At 46.7% G+C, this 14,004-nt stretch overlaps 1 protein-coding gene across 9 annotated transcripts in view; it reads left to right on the top strand.

Annotated features, from left to right (window-relative positions):
• The window catches only part of TENM4 (teneurin transmembrane protein 4), a 2,454,724-nt gene that overhangs the window by 2,299,871 nt on the left and 140,849 nt on the right, over window positions 1–14,004 (top strand). For all 9 annotated transcript variants that reach the window (XM_080687404.1, XM_080687408.1, XM_080687411.1 and 6 more), the window contains 2 exons: window positions 10,244–10,345; window positions 12,440–12,634. In XM_080687404.1, coding sequence (XP_080543530.1) covers window positions 10,244–10,345; window positions 12,440–12,634 — 297 coding nt within the window. The remainder of the gene's footprint in view (window positions 1–10,243; window positions 10,346–12,439; window positions 12,635–14,004) is intronic.

Raw genomic sequence — 14,004 nt, forward strand, 5'->3', positions numbered from 1 at the left:
GGCATGTTTTAAAACAAGAATTTCAGTGGACAAAACCCAAATCGATGCTATTTGGAAGTTCCTGGTCTTGGCAGCATCCTTTGTGTAGTCCTCACTCTGTACCTAATAGACTGAAGGATGAAGGAGTGGGACCAGCATGTGTTCTTCTCAGACCGGCAGTGAGTGTAATGGAGGAACCCCTAGGTTAGGTAGGAAAGGGTAGTCCTGTCACTGATTAGTTGCATGAACCTCAGCCAGTTCTCTGTGCCTTCATGTTCTCATCTACAGAACAGCGAATCATACATAGCACCTTCCCTTCCTCCATACAGAGCTGTTGTAAGGATCAAATAAAACTGCATGTAGAAATGGTTTAAAAACATTAAGTCCTGCCTGGCCGGTGTGGCTCAGTGGTTGAGCATTGACCTATGAACCAGGAGGTGACAGTTCGATTCCCAGTCAGGGCACACACCCAGGTTGTGGGCTTGATTCCCAGTAGGGGGACAAACAGAAAGCACCCAATCAATGATTCTCTCTCATCACTGATGTTTCTATCTCTCTCTCCTCCCTTCCTCTCTCTGAAATCAATAAAAATGAAACATTAAGTCCTGCACTTACCAGTTATCATCAAAGCCTGCAAACTACCAGGCAGAGCCCGATGAGGTCCAGGTGAATGGATATGTCAAGATTCTTTCAGTTGCAAGATGCAAAACCACACTCAAGCAACCTCAGGGAAAAGCAGCTGTGGTGGTGACTTAGTTTCTGAAAGATTGACAAGGTTTGGGACTAAAATAGACACTGAAAAGCCTCTGGAAGTCCAGGATGCTCCAGGGGCCCCATTCATTCTCTTCTTCTCATGGGCTGTGTGGCCTACTGCCACATTCCCTGGGCACATTTCAGTTCAAATACTAGAGGCTGGGACTCTGGCCCTGTCATAGCGTGTTGGTTAGTCAGCATGTGAATCTAATATCCTTGAGTCAGGAGCTCATCCTGGTCCAATCACCTAAGGCCAGTGGGGAGGTGGCATCATCTGGTCTACCTGTGCCAGCTACCCAGCCAGGGACTGTGGGCAGAGCAGGGCTCCTCAGAAGGAGTTGTGGGTGAAGGATTGACAAATATATAAGGGAAGGAAAAGTGTTTACAAACATGTGAGCAGCACCTCTCCTTTGAAGGCCCTTATGCTCTTGAGCAGCATAGCACCTGTCTGCCTCATCACCATGTCATGTGTGTGTCTCGGTGGCTCCTCTGGCATATGCTCACAGGCTTGGGAGAAGGTGATGCATGCACAGCGTTCTCTGGGAAAGGCAGCAGAACCTGAGCCAACTGCAGGGACTCTGACAGCTGCCAAAGCTGCTGCCGACAGCCCGGGGAAAAGATGTGAGAGCTCTTAGCTAGAGGCAGCCAGCCAGCCACCTGCTCCCCAGTCCCGTCCCTGTCTCTCAGCCTGGGTGACTCGCTGAGACCCCTCTCATAGGGTAGATGGTGATATGATGCTAGTTATCAGAGGAAAGGTTAGAAAAGTTGGAGTCTGCCCTTAAGCAAAAAACTTTCTTTTTCTCCCTCAGGCCCTAAACATGATGATGATCTAAGATTTCTTTTTCTTAATCTGTTTGTCTCGTTTTCTAAGTACTGACAATTTGGTTTAATTCGTTAGATCACAGGATGTTAGATCTGAAAGATCACCCAAGCCATCCACTTCCCTTGGAACACTTCCTGAGCCAGAATAAATGCTCAGTAAATACTTGCTGAATAAATTTAATGAATTCTGGATGTGAAAAAACAGTCCCTGAGAGAAAGGGCCATGGTCATCTAACAAGCTGGTGGCAGGTGCAGGACTAGAACCCAAGTTTCTTGATAAAGTCCAGGCATGTTCCCTTCCACCATGACTCAGAGAATCATAAGATTTCAGGTTTGGAAGATGTCATACAGCTTACCTTTAATCTGCCTGCAGTATCCCCACCAGTCATCAATTTGCCCTCGTTTTCAGTATATAGAGTGACTGCCCATGTATGACCTAATAGGTTACCTCGTCCATTCATGTAGTCATCCACCCAATAAATAGTCATTTACCACCTGCTTTGAGTCAAGGGGGATACTTATTGATTATTCAGAGATGAAGAACATATTTCCTGCCCTCAAATTTACAGTATTCATCCACAGACTAAAACCCAACATAGGAAGTGGTATTCTGCTCTCACGCTTACAAAATTATTTCATCTTTTGAACCAAGTCCACTTCCCAAAGACTGTAGTCTTTACTCATCAGACCTAGGGCAACCTATTAGGGCCACAGAACAAAAGTCTGATCCTTATTTTCCATATCAGCCCTTCAGATGTTTTTAAACAGAGCTCATACCCCCTTATAGGCTAAATTCCCAATTCCTCCAAAAATTCTTTCTTTGAAATGTGGTTTCAAGTTTTCTTATCCTTCTGGTTGTTCTTTGATGAACACGCTCCAGTTACTCATATCAGGCCCTTAAATGTGGCCCCCAGATGTGAACTACTGAACTCCAAATATGGTCTGAGAGTACAATACAAAATTGAACTTCCTGTCACTCCCTTCATTCTAGGCATTGTACCAGGAAACAATAGCCTGTTGACCACCAACTGTTCTCTTGAGTCTGACTTATACCAGGCATGCTGCCCTGCATTTCATTTCTCCCTTGTATTCTTGCTGAGTTTCTCAATAGCAAATATCACTGAGGATTTGCGTGTGTGTAGCACTCACCAGACGCTTTGAAGAACCAGACATGCTGCTTATCATCAAGGAGTTCATAGTCTTATTGATGAAATTTGTTTTGCCCCCAAATAATTAACAAAGAACCAAGACCGAGTATCATCAAGGGAACGGTCTTTTTCCGAGACCCCCTCCTTAGAGCTGCACTTAGTAGTGGTTGGTAGACTTCTGGGTATGATTGAAAACAGATCTCCCAGTTCATATGCCAGTGCAGACCTGGCTTCAAGCCCAGGCTGTCAGGGGCTTTGTCAAGTTTTTGTCATTGCCTTGACCTAGACTGTTGCAGATGAAAAGCCTTTGAATTCCATCATCTGCAGAGGAAGCTGGGGCACCTACAGGGACTGACACCTCGAGGGCCATGGAACAGCTTTCCAGCACCTGGCACCTGCCCAGTGCCAATCTAGTGTGCAGAGGGAGGAAAGTTCTATCAGTTGTTGGCATGGGTCTGCCTGTGTTTGGGCTTCTGGGAGACAACAGGTTTAATTTGCTTTGACAGTGCTTTTCCCCAGGAGGGAATTTACCCAAACACCCTGCCTTCTTCACATTCAGCACAGCGCTTGTTTGTTTTCCCGGTTTAACCATGGGAGTTGCTCTGTGTGTTATATGCATATGTGCGCATGTTTATCCCCAGTAACCCACATTGCCTGGTTTGGATTCATTAGATCAAGTAAGTATGTTGTTTTAGTTCCAAATGAAATTCATGTCTGACCCTTTCTTCAAACCAAAACACTGACTCAGCCAAGTCCTGGGCAAACCTCCTTACATGCATAGCGTTATACTATTTGCTCTTCAAAATAACCCTCTGAGGTGGGTGCTATTATTAACCCCATTTCACAGATGAGGAAACTGATGTTTAGAGATGACTGGCCCAAAGGGCACATTGCTAGTAAGAGGCAGGCTGGCTCCAGAGCCCCGACTCTGGTCCAGGCCATACACCACACACTTCCACTTCAGATAGAACTTGGTTCACCTACCAGATTTTCCCTTACAGCTGTGACCTTGAGAAAATGACAACAGCTCTCAATCTTCATCTGAAACTGTAAAATGGGCAAATGTACCTATTTCTCATAATTATTATTAGGAATGAATAAGTGACATATCTTTCACAGTTCATTTGAGGGAATGAGAAGATCTGTGTTAGAGTCTTCCCTCAACCTGAAGCTGCTATAGAGTTAAGTCCCAGCTATGCTATCTAGTTTGTTTCCCTCTCTTCTTTTGGTTGCCAATAATAAACCCAATCCCCTTTCAAGATGTATAATGTCACTAGCTGCAGTCAAGGTGACACATCCAGTCATCCAGTTGGCTGTCCTGGAGTCCAGATCCTTTCCTTCTTGCCTAAAGCATTAGCATCCATCCTACAGAGAAGCCAAAGGAGGCGTCAGAGAGTGGGTCTCTGTCAGGCACTGGGTAGACCTTGGTTCCCCAACTGAGCTCTCCCCAACAGTTGCCAACATCCACTTTTACAATTGAAGGAGACATGAGGGAAGCAGAGGAAGGAATTGTAGGTAGAAAACACAAGCTTCTGTCATCTGGGACACATCACAGGAGAACAAGACAGGGGGGTGGGGGGTGGGCGGGGTGGCTGGAAGGGAGGGTAGGAGCGAGGTAAACAGAGAGAAAGGCCAGGGATGATTGGTAAGCTCCCACCTCACAGCTGCTCCTTCTATCTTTGGTGCTAGAATCCAAGGTCAGGCTCCTGTGACCACAGAGGTGTGCCTGCTCAGACCAGGGCGTGAAGCAGGTGTGCCCAGGCCCTGGAGAGCTGATGGAGGAGTGGAGCCTCCTTTCCTCTCTAGGCTAACTGCTCCTGTGAAATGGGAGTCCACAGTTAGACTGCCCAGTAGTCCTTCCCCAGGCAGGATTTTTCTCTGTGGTCTCTCCTACAAAACGAGGCTTTGAGATTTCAAAACAGAAAAGCAGAAGGTGGCAAATGAAGGCAGGCTTTTCTGTCAATCAACCCTGGACTCAGAAGGATATATTTATCAACTGTTACCCTTTCACCTGGACACGGTGATGCTAGTGGTTTGTTCTGGAAAAGTGTAGTGAGCAGACAAGATGAGATGCTGCAGTGGCTTCGCCGAGGCCCTGTGGTTTCCTGTCTCCCGTGTCTCCTCCAGGGAAGAACATGGTCGTCTTTCTTCCTTCTGCTGATGCCCCTTTGTATTTCGAGCAATAGTTTGTTCAACATCCTGAGAACACGCCCACTCACAACACATGTCCAGAGAAGGAGCTAAGGAAACATTTAAACTCTACATTCCAACACTGATGGAAGGAAAAACACATTCCTGAGAATCAATTTTTCTAGCAGGATCCACTGTGGTGATGGAAAAACAAAAGCAAGGGGTTGGGGGGGGGGGGTGCTATCTTCCCATATGCCACATACCCAATTAGGAAAATCAGTTATTCCCAGGCAGCTGCATTTTTCATTTAGATTTGAGCAGATCTTAAGGAACACCTTCTGCAGAATGAAGGCAGCTGCAGCTTGGACATGAGCAAAGCAGGAAGGAACTACAGACGGAAGACATTCACCAAACACTAATTGGAAACATAACAGCAGGTTTAGTCAATAAAGTTCACACTTCTCCCAAGCCAGTGAATGTCACTCCTGCACTAGCGTTTAGCATAGAGCTATCTCATCAGAGGGGACTCATCATTTGTGGGATCCCAGGTGGACCCCAAGTAGTTGAAATCTTTCCAAACGGAAGAAAAACTATATACAGAAACATTTCATCAAAAGGAAATATTCTCCAAACGTCTCCCTCCCACTTCCTTGTTACTATCATAAAATTATTCCATGTTTCCTAAAACTTCTGCCTTCTCTGAAACCAACAGCCTGGGGCAAGTTTTGTAGCAAACAGCATTCTGTGCTGTCAGATTTAGCAACCGACACCACACTCCCTCACAGAAAACATACTTTCCTCACTTTTTCACCATGCAAGCTTTGTGGCAGATGATTCAAAATCTAGAAAGTGTGTGTAACCCTGATCTGCAATTGATCCTGTTATAAATGCAATTGGTAATTCTAGTAATTTTATCAGGAGACTTTTATACCATGGTTTTGAGAAGGACTGAACCATAGGACTTTAGATCTGGGAGAGACCTCTGGTTGAATCATCCAGTTGAATTCTCTCAGTGACAGCAACAAACATTTATTGAGACCCTCTCTGTGAGATGGATACCAAGGCAAATACAGAAATGAATAAACTCAGTGTCTGCCCTCAGGGAGTTCACAGTCAATGCTGAGGACTCTTTGGGGTTAAGTAGGAGGGAAGGAAAGAGAGAGTTCTGGAGTAACTTAGGAAGGCCTTAGCTGGTTTGGCTCAGTGGATAGAGCATTGGCCCTTGGACTAAAGGGTCTCGGATTCAATTCGGTCAAGGGCACATGCCCAGGTTGCAGACTCGATCCGCAGTAGGGGCCGTGCTGGAGACAGCCAATCGATGATTCTCTCTCATCATTGATGTTTCTATCTCTCTCTCTCCCTCTCTCTTCCTCCCTGAAATCAATAAAAATATATTAAAAAATTTAAAAAAAGAAATCAGGAAGGCTTGTCAGAGGAGGTGACATTGGAGCTGCATTTGAAAGAAGGAATAGGAGTTGCCAAGCAGGCAGAGATGAGGAAACAGGTGCAGAAAGATGAAGTGACATGGTTAAGGACCCCCAGCCATTTAGAAGCAGAACAAGACCTGAGGCCAGGCCTCCTACCGCCGTCCTGTACTCCTGTGATACCACAGGTGGAGCCCACCCTGCAGTCCTACCTTAGCCAGTAGCTAAAAGTGAAAATAATCTTGCCTTAAACTTTACTCAGAATTCTTATTTTAAAAGAATATTCAAAATGAAACTTTCTAAGCCTCTCTCTCTCTCTCTCTCTCTCTCTCTCTCTCTCTCTCTCTCTCTCTCTCATTGTTTAGAAATACACTTGTAAAGTAAAGGTATTAGTCAGGAAGATGGATTCTTCCAGGCAAAGCCAGTGAGAGCAGAATTCCCTGGGGCCATGGCTTGTGAGCCTCACTCTGCGACCCAACCACTTTGTCCTGAAATGAGAACATATGCTGGGTTAGACCCTTTTGTTCTTACCTGTTAGTGTAAAACTGCTCGTGTTAGCAGAGGAACAACATGTAGTAAGTGGAATTTCCCACCCACTCATGAAAGGAACCACACATTTGAACCCTATTTCCAAACTTTTGAAGTAGCTTCCAAGTTGATAATGGCAGACAACTGGGAAAGACCTTTCTGGGAAGTGCATCATGCTATGAGTTCCTCCCCATCTCCCTATCTTTTCCCTTCTCTATCCATATTCATGCCATTCTTCACACCCATCTCCTCTGAGTAGCCTTCCCCTCTGTTGGTTTTGCCCCATATCAGCTGTCCCCGTAAGTTGGCCCTGTAATCGTCTATGTCAGGCGTCCTCAAACGACGGCCCGTGGGCCACATGCGACCCGCCGAGGACATTTATCCAGCCCACCGGGTGCCGCTGCCTGTCCTGCTTAGCAGCCGACTCGTCCCGGGCCCGCAGTGCGCATAGGAATTTGTTCATAGTTTTTTTTAAAAACTATAGTCCGGCCCTCCAACGGTCTGAGGGACAGTGAACTGGCCCCCTGTTTAAAAAGTTTGAGAACCCCTGGTATGTCCATGGGCCATAGTGCTTTGCTGCAGTTAAGGCTTGATGCCCTTGTTTGGATGCTTGTCTGCACAGTTGCTCTCAATTTCAGACTCACAGGATTTTAGAATAGGGAGCAGTCCTAGGGTCATTTCTGCATTACCTTGATTTCACATATGAGGAAGGTGAGACCCAGAAACGGGCCGGAATTTGCTTTAGGTCACCCAGCATGGTGCCAGAAGAATCAACCCCAGCCCAGGTTTCCTCACTGCACGTGGAGCTGCTTCACATCCTGTGCTGCTGCCCGAGTGGCAGTGTCATCTCATGCTCCCACTGAGGCTGCAAATGTCCCGTGGGCAAGACTCGTCTTCTATGGTAACATCTCATTTACCAGAGGCCTTCACCTTGGCTTCAAGACTTAGTTGTGAGCTGAGATGTGGTTGAATCCTTACCTCTGTCCACCTTACTAACCCTTTCCTCTACTTTCAACTCTGCAGACTCACTCTGAGGTTTTGGTGAGTCACTGCCCTTCCTCTGCTCCGTTTCCTTCTCTATTAAATGAACACTTTGGGCTAGATGGTCTCTTGGACCCTTTAAGTTCTAAAAGTTCTAGAATTCTGTACCTTTTAACTGAGTCCTTTGCTGTCTTCAGGATTGGCCTCTCTGTCCCACAGATCTGCCACCTCGCTCATTCTCCTGGCTTGCTATGAAGTGAATTTCTTTAAGACCCAGAGAGTATAATATTATTGAAGAAAACCAGGCTTGGAGTCCTAAGGCCTGGGTTTGAATCTTGCCTCCATGCCATTGTATCTGTGCGGCCTTCAGCAAGTCACGTCATCTCCCAGCCACCTTAAAAAAATAAATAAATAAAAGGAATAACAATACATCCTTTTGGAGTTGGTGACAGTGAAATGAGACAAACTTTGTGGAAATATATGGCACAAAAAGGATTTTTACATATAGTGACTTCTCTCCTTTGTTCCACACACAGCATTTGGGAAGAGGGCTGTTCCACATGCATAGCTTTTCTAGCGAATGGCTTTACTAACTGGAGCTGCAAAACATTGACTACTTTTTTACTAAAACATTTCTGAAGTGAATTTGATATTTCCTGACATGTCACGCAGACAGTCCCAAAATATGAGGGAGAATTAGAGAAAGGAACATCTTTCAAGAGGGGCATAATAGCAGATGTTAAGCGAAATAAGCCAGTCAGAGAGAGACAATTATCACAGGATCTCACTTATATGTGGAATCTAATGAACAAAATAAATGGACCAATGACATAAGGAATAGGGCCAAGGAAATATGAAAGGAAACTCCTATGCCTTTTTTAAAGTGTATTTTGTATTGTTGGCATTATTATGGATGTCCCCTATTTTCTCCCCACTTCCTCCTCTCCACCCCACCCCTATCCCCCAGTCTCCACCACACTGTTGTCTGTGTCCATGGGCAAAGCATGTATGCATATAAGTTCTTTGGTTAACTTTGGTTAATCTCTTCCCATCCCACCACCCGCCCCCTTCCCTCTGGGATTTGTCAGTCTTTTCCATGTTTCCGTTGGTCAGTTTATTTTGTTCATTAGATTCCACATATGAGTGAGATCACGTGATACTTGTCTTTCTCTGACTGGCTTATTTTGCTTAGCGCAATACCCTCCAGGTCCTCTGTGTTGTCTCAAAGGGTGAGAGATCCTTCTTTTTTACAGCTGTGTAGTATTCCATGGTGGGAATGTACCACAGCTTTTTTATGCACACATCTACTGATGGGCACTTGGGCCATTTCCAGATCTATGCCTTTTAAAGGAGCTTGGATATTTTCATTTCTCCACCATTGAAGGGTTTTAAGTAGGAGAACATTTCAGAGACATCATTACTCAGGCTGCTGGGTGGTGAACGAATCGGGGGAAGGGGGAGGGTGAAGGGAAGAGGGGGGAGTGGAGGAGGAAGTGAGGAGAGGGAGCAAAAGAGGAAGCTGAGAGGCTGGCCGTGCAGCTGTTTTGTTAGCAGGTGGGGAGGGGACCGGACTGAGGCTTGAAAAATCAGAGATGTGAAAAGACAGGTTTACAAATGCTCAGTAGCTTTAAAAAATATGTTCCTGGAATATCAGCTTATTGTGAAAAATAAATAAATAAATGAAAACACAGGAAAGTGTAAAGACCACAGGAATCACCCAATAACCAAGCATCCAAAGATAGCCCTGATAGCAGGTTGAACTATTTTTTTCACTAATGTTTTTAGCAAAAAGTTTCTAATGTATTTGTAGATACAAATTTGATTTATAAAAAAATTAGTTCAGGCAGACATTTTCCAGCACACATTTCTTAATGTCAGTTGAGATATGTCTCAGTAAGAGTAAAAATAATTTAAGGTTGTTTGTTTGTTTGTTTGTTAATCCTCACCCAAAGATACTTTTCCATTGATTTTTAGAGAGAGTGGAAAGGAGGGGTGGGACAGAAACATCAGTGTGAGAGAGAGACATATCGATTGGTTGCTTTCCGCATACACCCTGGCTAGGACCCAGGATTTAACCTGCAACCCAGGTATGTGCACTTGACCAGGAATTAAGCCCGAGACCCGTTGGTGCTTCGGCCGACGCTCTAACCACTGACCACTGAGTACACTGGCCAAGGCTGTATCTATAATAATAAAAGCATAATATGCTAATTAGACAGGACTTCCTTCCGGAAGACCTTCCAGACGAAGCCAGTGGCCAGAGGGAAGCTGGTGCCGGCAGCCGGGGGAAGGAAGGCCTACTTTTCCATGAATTTCATGCATCGGGCCTCTAGTAACATATAATTTTTAACTCGATTGCTTGCTTTCAGTGACTGGGCAAGAAGAGCTCGAATGTGTTAACCTGGGGCTTGATTCCTGGGCCTTCTGTTTGGGGAAACAAGTTTCTGTTTTCAGCTCTCCTTCTCTTTTCTCCCCCAGAATCGGTGGATAACTGCCCCAGCAACTGCTACGGCAATGGGGACTGCATCTCTGGGACCTGCCACTGCTTCCTGGGCTTCCTGGGCCCCGACTGCGGCAGAGGTGAGAGTACCGGTGTGAACCTGCGATTTCCATTCCCCATGCCCCGTGGGCAGCTCTGGTCCCATTCCTCGGGGCCAGTGCAGAACTCCAGGCCACTTTTTTTAAAAAAATATATTTTTATTGATTTCAGAGGGGAAAGGAAAGGGAGAGAGAGAGAGAGACCGAAACATCAATGATGAGAGAGAATCATTGATTAGCTGCCTCCTCACACCCCCTACTAGGGGTAGAGCCTGCAACTCAAGCATGTGCCCTTGACTGGAATCGAACCGGGGACCCTTCAGTCCACAGGCCAACACTCTATCCACTGAGCCAAACCAGTCAGGGCTCCAGGCCACTCTTGACTCTCATGAGAAGGGCTCCCAAGGGCCATCCTTCAGAAACCCTGCAAGGGAGGTCTTCAGGCCCCTTGACCCATGTGTGCATGACTGGGAGGTCAGGAAGGCAGGGGCAGCCACAGTTAACCTCATGTCCCATTGTGGGGGCAGAAGGAGTGGCATGGGGGTCCTTTGAAAAGCTGATTTCCCCTTAGAGGAGTGATCAGCCTTTGCCAAGCATCTTTGAAGTTCACCTTCAGCTAGCGTGGTTTCCTCCTGGCCCAGAGAAGGGAGGCCTGGTTTCTTGCTCAGTTATTGCCTTCTAACAGCACAGGCAGAATCATGGCTGAGACCACCAAGGACTTGGGAGGTAGGCGAGACTGCTCTCCTCCACACAGGACACCAGTGTTGCTGCAGATTTTGGCACATAGGGTGCTAAGGATAACCACCTGTCGATAGTTTCAAGGCTGCCATGATCAACTGTTTGCCTTTGGCCTTCATTATTGTCCTGCAAGAATCAACAAGGAAAACACCAAAGGAGATCTGTAGTCCTGAGATTTTGGCACTCCCTTTGGGGAAACTCCCTTTGGTTTTTCTCCCTCATCAGTCATTTGCTTTGTGTCCTTTCGGGCTTGGTCCTGTGCTAGACACTGAGCAAGCCCAGGAGTTCTCCTCCCGGGAGACAGACAAAAATGACGATTACAAAGCGGCTAATAGGTGCAAAACACCATAGGGAGGTCACGTGCAGGGAGTGCCTATCAGAGGGAGAGGGAGCAGCTGTCTCAGCTTGGATGGGTGAGGACCAGGAAGGGCTCCCAGGTGAGGTTCTCCTGGAACTGAGACCTGATGCCTGAGTCGTTGCTCATTGGTGGAAGCCAGAGATGCTCCCCAGGCACTGCTTTGGGGATTCTACTTATTCTTTCTAAGGTGGAATAGACTCAGTTTGAGGCAGCAAAGCCTGCAGCCCCCACAGTGATTCCCTGCCAGGCGCTTTCTAAAGAAAAGCTGCCAGGTGGAGGCAGGGAAGGTGGTGCAAGAGAGAAGAGATGAGTCATCCCTTCTAATGAGAATTACTGTCTCATCCTGTATGCACTTAGAGTGAAGAGCCCTGTATAAAACAGCCTCTTAGTGAATCTCACTAAGGCTGGTGGGTACTTACAGCACACTGAAATATAATTTATTTTTATATAGTGTTCTTCATACAGATGCTCACAAAACCCTACGCTAAGAGGCAGAATGGAAAGATAATACTTTCAAGAGCTAAGTTGGGCTCAGCTCTCTCTTATGGGGCTGTGGTTTATGGGTTTGAGTGGAGGCCTGAAAGGCAAGGAAAACGGAGTGACAGCTAGGTTAAAGACAACAATGAGTATGCTGCAGATGAGGGTGGGGAAGCAAAATGGAGCGCTATTAGGAGAGCATAGGAGGAGGGATACGGGCCGGCAGGAGGCTCAGCTGTCTTTCCCAGGGAGCCCCAGGAACTCACTGGGGTCCTGGCAACCACCATGCTGCCCCAGTAATATTGGGGTGGGGGAGAGGGAGCAGAGTTCACTGGGCACCAGCTACACCGGGCCATGCACTACACACCTTCACCTGCAGCTCCAGATGTGTTTAATCAGGAATTAAATAAAACAAAAGAAGCAGACAGATGGGCACATGTGAGAATTGTGGCAATGCACTGGAGGCTCTCGGTCAAGCCAGCAGGCGGAGGGGAGAAAGGGACAAAGGCTGGTGGGGGATGCTGGGCTTTGGTTCACACCAGGCTTCCGTGCTGTCTCCCCAGCCTCCTGCCCCGTGCTCTGTAGTGGGAACGGCCAGTACATGAAGGGCCGGTGTCTGTGCCACAGCGGCTGGAAGGGCGCCGAGTGCGACGTGCCCACCAACCAGTGTATTGATGTGGCCTGCAGCAACCATGGCACCTGCATCATGGGCACATGCATCTGCAACCCCGGCTACAAGGGCGAGAACTGCGAGGAAGGTAGGACGCGTGCAGGCAGCCCAGCACCTTGCTCAACTTAGAGGTCAGCGCACGGGGCCAAGAGGACATCCGGGCAGCAGAGGAAGCCACCTGGGCTGCCCTGTGACCCCCAACCCGAGCCAGGAGCCCATCAACAATCATAATGAACCTAAAGAAGAGGACAGACAAATGCAATCCTACTCAGTGAAGGGCACAGAAGTGTTGTACTGAATACTTACTGTATCCAAGGCTCTGTGCTGGAAGCCTTGCATTATTTAACTGCAAACCCCAGTAGGGAGGGGAAATCATCTTATTTTATAGTTTGAGAACATGGAGACTCTGAGAGTCAAATGGCTTGCCCAAGGTCACACAGCTAGCCAATGGCAGGGCTGGGTTTGAGCCCAATCTCTCTGTCTCCATAGCCCAAGTTCTTTCCACTCCCCTTTAAGCTCATTCACTCCCCATTTCTGAAGTATGAGTGTATTTAGACCTTCAAACTCTGCCTTCCACTATCACACTCGTGTGTGTGTGTGTGTGTGTGTGTGTGTGTTCGTGCATGTAGCTCTCAGGTGCTCAAAGGCATGTCTCTCTCCTTCATAAAGTAAATACAGGGTGCCCCCCAAAAATGTGTACACACTTTAACAGCTGATAACGCACTTAATTTTGAAGATGAATGGTATGTTAATAAACACTGACTTTATAATCATTCAAAGTTTGTATACATTTGTATGGGACACCCTGATACGCCTGTATAAATCAAGGCTAGAAAGTGAACTGCTGATGTAACCATGGCATCAGTTCTTTCCCAGGAAATCTAACAAGGTGAGATAAGTAAATATATGTATTTCACAAATGAAGAAACTGAGGCCCAGGGAAGGTCATTGGCATCACCATGGTCATATAGCAAACTAACCGATGGCTGGGTCGAGATTCAACCCAGGCCTCCGCACTTCTGATCAGTGCTCTTTCCTCTCAGCTGCATGGAAATTCCAGACGAAAGGAGGAATACTCTTCACAAGCTGTCTAGAGTAGCTTTAACGGCCCATACTTGGGAATCAGATGTAGGCTTGAGTCCCAGCTCTGCCATTAACTAGCCTCGGTTCCTTCGTCTATAAAATGGGAATGCCTTCCTCAGAGGGCTTTTGGGAGGAGTGAATTAAATGATCCATGTAAAGCTCAGTGTCCGACACATAGTAAATGCTCTATAAATGTTAGCTCTTATGTTATTAGTTTATTCTGGGGACAACCGAAGCACATTTCCTGTTCTCCTCCACTCATTTCATCCAAGGTCTTTTGAAATGGATGGACTTTGCCTTGGAAACTGATGGGTGAGGCTAATAGTCGTTACCTCCCACTGTCCACTATCTAGGGCCCCAGCACCTTCTCCATGG

This window comes from Plecotus auritus (genome assembly GCF_963455305.1).
Source record: "Plecotus auritus genome assembly, chromosome: 9".
In the NCBI taxonomy this organism is placed as follows: domain Eukaryota; kingdom Metazoa; phylum Chordata; class Mammalia; order Chiroptera; family Vespertilionidae; genus Plecotus; species Plecotus auritus.